Source organism: Brassica oleracea, chromosome C4 (genome assembly GCF_000695525.1).
Source record: "Brassica oleracea var. oleracea cultivar TO1000 chromosome C4, BOL, whole genome shotgun sequence".
Taxonomy (NCBI): Eukaryota; Viridiplantae; Streptophyta; class Magnoliopsida; order Brassicales; family Brassicaceae; genus Brassica; species Brassica oleracea.
The window spans coordinates 27,368,937-27,375,587 of record NC_027751.1 but is presented as its reverse complement, the minus strand read 5'-3'; the positions used below and the strand labels follow the sequence as shown (position 1 = coordinate 27,375,587).

At 35.8% G+C, this 6,651-nt stretch overlaps 2 protein-coding genes across 2 annotated transcripts; one reads left to right on the top strand and one right to left on the bottom strand.

Moving 5' to 3' along the window:
* LOC106338541 (uncharacterized mitochondrial protein AtMg01250-like) lies at nucleotides 1-381 on the top strand. Its single transcript, XM_013777497.1, has one exon. It carries the CDS (start codon nucleotides 1-3, stop codon nucleotides 379-381), a length of 381 nt encoding a protein of 126 aa, XP_013632951.1.
* Nucleotides 382-2,913: 2,532 nt separating this feature from the next.
* Nucleotides 2,914-3,501, bottom strand: LOC106339960 (transcription factor PAR2-like). Its single transcript, XM_013778821.1, has one exon. It carries the CDS (start codon nucleotides 3,407-3,409, stop codon nucleotides 2,996-2,998), a length of 414 nt encoding a protein of 137 aa, XP_013634275.1. The 5' UTR covers nucleotides 3,410-3,501; the 3' UTR covers nucleotides 2,914-2,995.
* Between the last annotated feature and the right edge of the window lie 3,150 nt (nucleotides 3,502-6,651).

The window sequence follows — 6,651 nt, the reverse complement described above, 5'->3', positions numbered from 1 at the left end:
ATGGAATGTATATCTACGGTCTCTTATTCCTTCCTACTGAACAATGAAGTGGTGGGAGAGGTACATCCACATAGAGGAATTCGCCAAGGGGATCCTCTATCACCCTATATCTTCATCATCTGTGCAGAGGTGCTCTCAGGCCTCTGCAAAACAACACAAGAAAACGGTACATTACCAGGGATCAGAGTATCACGTTATGGTCCAAAGGTTAATCACCTTTTGTTCGCTGATGACACTATGATTCTCACCAAGACTGACCCACTTTCCTGCGCAACACTTGTTGAGATCCTCCAGAGCTATGAAAAAGCCTCAGGCCAAATGATCAATGCTCAGAAATCTTCTATCTCTTTCTCTAGCAAAACACCAGTTGAGATCAGATAAAGAGTTAAAGAAAAATTGGGTATTGACAAGGAGGGGGGAGTAGGAAAATACCTGGATCTTCCAGAACACTTCGGTAGAAGGAAAAAAGATCTATTTGCATCCATCGTGGACAGTATGAGACAGAAAGCGTCCAGCTGGTCCACACAGTTTCTCTCCACCGCCGGGAAAGCTACTATGATCCAATCAGTTCTATATGCCAAACCAAACTTCGCTATGTCAAGCGTCCTGCTCCCGGTTAGTCTCTGTAAACAAATCCAATCAATACTTACCCGTTTTCGGTGGGATGATAAAGACGGGGAGAAGAAGATATGCTGGAAGTCCTGGAAGACTGTAACACACCCTAAAAGTCTTGGAGGTCTGGGTTTTCGTGATGTCCAAGCATTTAACCAGGCCCTGCTAGCAAAGATCGCATGGAGAATTTTAACTAAACCAGACAGTCTGTTGGCAAAAGTTCTACTGAGCAAATACTGTTACAAAACTACCTTCACGAAAGTCGCCGCAGGGTCAGCTATCTCACACGGTTGGAGAGGGATCCTTGTTGGTAGAGACCTACTCCTACGACATCTTGGCAGAGTTATAGGTAATGGGGAGACCACCAATCTCTGGTCAGACTCTTGGATTGACCCGGCGTCAAATCTCAAACCTATAGGACCCGTACCTCTGCAAGAAAAAGACCTTATGGTTTCTGACATCCTCACAAGAGAAACGAAAGAATGGAATACAGAACGAATCAGAAACCTCTTACCGGAGCTAGAAGACCACATTCTCAGTATCAAACCGAGCGTGCTGGGAGCTGAAGACTCGTATTTTTGGCCGCTACAGAAGACGGGAGAATACACTGTCAAGACGGGTTACTACTCGATCCACAGCTTGGATATCCAATCGACACTACTCTTGGAGGAAGGTAACACGTGGAGCTGGAAAAAACACATATGGAATCCCCTTCTCCTCCCAAAGCTCAAGTTCTTCCTATGGAAGATAGCCACAAACTCCCTCCCCACTGGTGCAAACCTACAAACTCGAGGTCTCCTAACCAACACGGGATGTCCAAGTTGTGGGGAAGTTGAAACTATATACCATATCTTATTCCACTGCGCTTTCGCACAGGAAGTCTGGTCCTCTGGCCTCTGGTCTTCACCCATGAATGATGGAGATCTAGCGACCTTCAAAGACACCCTTCAAGCCTCATACAAGTGGATCAATCTCCCTCCTCTAGGAGTCACTACCGACCTTTTCCCTTGGATTTGTTGGAATCTTTGGACGGCTAGGAATCTGCTAGCGTTTGAGAATCGAACACTCTCCCCACAAGAAGTTATCTTGAAAGCGACCCGAGCTTCAAAGGAATGGGAGGTGGCTCAGCCGTGTAACCGCCCAAACCCTATCCCGCCGATCACTCAAAGACATGCAGCTGAGACGCCATCGCCGACGACCTTCTGTAACACAGATGCATCGTGGAAATCAGACACAAACGCATCAGGATTAAGATGGATTTTCATAGACAACGAGAGTCAAGAGATTACCAGAGGATCAAGCGCTCAATCTCACGTTTCATTTGCCTTGATGGCGGAGGCACTAGCAATAAGGGAAGCGTTGATCCATGCCTCCTCTCTCAATCTCACCAAAATCTGTCTTAGAAGAGACTCTCAAGCGCTCGTTAGAGCAATCACCACGGGAAGAAGACCTTCGGACCTCTTTGGAGTTCTCTCGGACGTCGACTCTCTGGTTTCTCCTCCGACATCGTCCTTCGCATTTTGTCGTTTTATTTACATTTCTCGGGCTCTTAATGGATCTGCAGATTCATTAGCGAAAGCCTCTTTATCCTTATACTTGGGCCTTAGGCCATAAACGATTTTCTAATTATTATTCAATCAGTTGATCAAAACAAAAAACAATTTAATAATGATTTTTTAAAAAACTGAGGATGGAGACTGTAAATGTTGTAGAAATGCACCTTAGTTAACAAATCCTCAAAAAAATCCTAAGAAACTTTGGTACACATGTTACATTTTTATCGGCTTAATTTTTTTTTCTATGTAAAATTTATTTAGATAAAAAAAATGTAAATTAAATATGAATATTTTATTTAGGTAGATACTATATATGGAAAGTATTTCACCCTTAATCATGATCTAACAAAATTATTTTTACTTAGAAAGCATCAATAACAATAAAAATTAAAATATTGACCAAAAAATATAAATTAAAATTAAATTAACCAATTATAAAATACACCGTAAAATATAATTGGTTACACAATGTTTAGTAAAATTAAAAATTACTAAAATATTTTATATTTTGAAACACCAAAAATTTCTCTTAGACATATTTTGGAACTGAGAAAGAGTCTAACCTTTTTTGTGCCTCCGTTTGATTGATTATATATCTTCTTCCCCCATATTATTGTACATATACATTGGCTATTTTGTCAATATTTTCTCAATATTCGTAATAAAAAAATTCAGAAGAAATTAAATTATGAGCCCCCGGACAAAAGAGCCAGCCACAATCAAAAATAAAATATAAAAGTAAAAATGATTAAATAAAACCGAAAAGAGATTTTTTTTTCTTCTTCTTATAAACGATCTGAGAGAATTACAAATGGTTTGTTAAACATTCAACCTCCAAACTTCATATCATCATCCTTCTCACAACTCTCAAGAAATGAAGTAAGAACTTTAATGGCATTGATCTGACATTGCAGAGCCAATATGTAACTTGCTGTCTCTTCAAACAGCGCGTCCACTCCAAGCGCCGCTCCTCCTGGTACTATTGTCTGAAGAGCTTCAATCTTCTCCTCCACTCCTTCTTCATCATCATCTTCTACGCAGCTCTCTCTTACACTCGCCGTTTCATCTGACAATCTTTGTCTGGTTCTGCGCTTGAAACCAGCGGGACGTGCGTTCACGGCGATTGAAGGCGACGGAGAAGAGCGTTTGGTATTGGAAGTCGCTAGGGTTTTCTCCATTGACGGAGGGAGAGAGGGAGAGAGGTTGTGTTGGAATAAAAGGGGTAAAGAGATGTGTGTCATTTATAATACTAGTGATGATGGAATCAGTATATTGAAGGTAGGACCGGTTAAACCGGATCCCGGTTCGAAGTTGCATTGCTTTACTCTAAAAATTTGCCATAGTTTTGAGACCTATTTGTCTATTTGAGTATTTGATGGATTCATAGAGTTGGGTCTTAATGGTTTGGTTTGGTTTTTGTTTTGGTTTTGTATGGTTTATAATTCGGTTCGGTTAGGTAATGGTTTGGCTTTTATGTTTCTAAAATTGGGTAAAGCCATCAAAGCTGGGTCCAGTTGTGATTTTCTTATTTTGGTTCTTGTGTTTTTCGAATTATTATATACGAAGTGTTTTTTTGTTTTGTTTTGTTTGGTTGGAGTGATTTGGATCAGTGATTAGCACGCGCTATTTTGAGTGGTTTTGTGGAGACGTCACTTTACTCAAGTGGATCTCCCTGAGGTCCTGACAGATAGATAGATTGGATCTTTATTTGTTTTCTATATATTCAGAAAATTATATATACTGAAAAACAAATGCTGTGTCACTAACAATTAGTAACATGCTTAGTTTAGTACTAATAGTAGACCTAATGAAAACGCCGTGTCATTAATAAGTAACATGCTTAGTTTAGTAATAATAGACTTAATGACATGTGTTAAACTTTAGTTCAGACTTTGACTTGTGTGGGTCTTTGTTTAGTATTCTTTTCGGAAACAGAAATGATGATTTCGGTGTAATTTTTAACTTATGGTAGAAAACAAAAACTAAATAATATATCTAATCTATAACTAATGCATGCATATGTAGACAAATGCAGTACATGCTAATAATCAATGTGTTTCAGAGTGAAAGTTAATGAAGATGTACTAGAATCAGCTTGATTGTTATCTTATACTCTCCCTCCGTTCTTAAATGATAAGACTTTTTAGTATTTTTACATATATTAAGAAAACACATTAAACTACCATAATAAATGTATTGTTTTCTGTAATTTTTAATTTTCAATAACTTTTAACCAATAGTAATTCAATAAAGTCAATTAATTTTTTTGAAGTTTATAAATTTATCATAGAAAACACAAAAATTACATATTTCTGAAACAATTTTTTTTTCCAAAAAAATCTATCATTAATAAACGGAGGGAGTATATAATCACTAATCACTTCAACAAACCAATATCAATAGTAAGAAACTCTATCATTTGAAATTTATAAAGTCTTACATTTAGTTATTAGTCATATAATAAGAGACGTTAATTTGGAATACATTAAGAAAGTTGCAGTATGTATATACCGATGTACATTAAAAGAAAATGTATGTGTAGTGGTTTTGTTTCAAGATTCGATAGATAATGTTAATAAGTTTTTTTTGGTGGAACAAAAGACATACAAACGTATTTGGAAATTTAAGATAACGTATGTACAACTTCGACCAAAAAAAAAAGATAACGTATGTACACCTTCAAACGTAATATAAAACAAGAAAAAGCATTATTAATCTTATGTTTTGGGCTGATGGTGATGTGTCCTCTAATTTAACATATAGATTAGTTTTATTAATAGGTTATGTATGATTATAATAAAAAAAAAAAAAGTATGATTATAATCATTATTTACACAACTCAACGTGACTTCAATCCAGTTAATGGTGATGATTACAGTATGGTAAGGAAGCAAGAACGAGCTAATACGAAACGAGTTAGAGAGTGGAGGCGCGTGAGAGTAAAAGCGGAGGATGAGGATAGGATTCACCTGCGTCAGGTGCATGGGAGAGAGAGAGATAGGAGGGGACCCAGTAAAGCCCCGTAAAAAAGGAAAAGAGAAAAGGAAAGCACATGTGCTCACATGAGAGTTTTTTCCTCTCTATCTCCCATGTGCTTCCTCTCTTTACTTTCATCTACACACACTCTCTTTCTCTATATACACACAGAATGAATAGATATAGTGGTAGATAGTGAAGCTGTGTGTGGTGGTACTAGTACAACTATCATACTATGATGATCTACTAGTTGCACCGAAGATCCCACATGCTTTCTTCTTTCTTTCTTTCATGGCAGCCACGTGACATCCTTTTATTGGAACCTACCTTATGAAATCTCCATAAATCTAGCCCTCATTTTGTGTCAACTCTTTTTTCTTTTTCTTTTCGTATTGTTTCCAAGAAATGCGAATTAATGGAGTTTTATTAAATAATGCCTATAAATTTTAAAGAAGGAGAAAAGTCGTGCTCATGTCGGCATTAATCTGTGCATAAGTTACTCTAACTCAACGTTTCTTTTTGCACCATAAGACAAAGGTTTTGTTTTATTAACTACTTTATATATTGGTTCAAATTAACAACTAGTTTCAGGTAATTGCACAATTTATTGTACATTTTCTAAACAAAAACATAATTAAATATCTACATAACCACAATTCAACCAATTAAAATAAACAATATAATATAAAGAATTATATAGTATAAAACTTAATAAATTTTACATTAAAATTTGAAAACGTCGTCTACTAAAGAGAAAAAGTTTTTATCGGTAAACATGAGATTTGTTTTTATAAGTAAGCACCATGCATGGATAGGAGCACAAAAGTTTAACATTCACGAACTTTCATCAAACAGACTATATCTAATTTCAACACATGTGCCTCCTAAGACGTTTCTTGTGTAAGCTTTGTTATACATGTTTGGGTTGCAAATGAAACTTTGTTAGAGTCTTTTCAATTTATATATCTATATTTTTTAGTCTATGAATATAATGGCAGAGCTATATCTATATGTTTCTTATTATCGTCAATGAATAGAATCGCATAGCAACTTATAGTGAATTCTTAAGCTGCTCCTGAAATTAATTTGCTCGTAATCATTAAACTGCTCATGATATCTAAATTGTTCTTATGTTTGAGTTCATGCACATAGCTTATAAAAGTATATTATAGCTTTCCTGCCGGTATAATATATCTTTCTATCAACAATACAAAGAATATTTAATGTACTTAAATTTTTTGGATATATACAACAATGAAAACATGTACAAATCTAACATGTTATGATCTATGTAGTAGTGAATATCTATGAGACAAAAATAAATCTACTTAATTGGTTTCAGACTTAATAGAACCCGAAGACACCATTTTTTTTTGTTTGCACAACCAAAAAATATATTTTGAAGGTATAGAAGAAGATTAAAGAATACGAGTCTGTATCAAAAACTATATCCAAAATATAAAAATATCCTCTGATATGGAACTAATTTTAAAATAGTTCGATTTTA

Excerpts from the sequence above, each read along its gene's own strand:
- LOC106338541 (XM_013777497.1), top strand. The coding sequence starts at position 1 with ATGGAATGTATATCTACGGTCTCTTATTCCTTCCTACTGAACAATGAA.
- LOC106339960 (XM_013778821.1), bottom strand. The coding sequence starts at position 3,409 with ATGACACACATCTCTTTACCCCTTTTATTCCAACACAACCTCTCTCCC.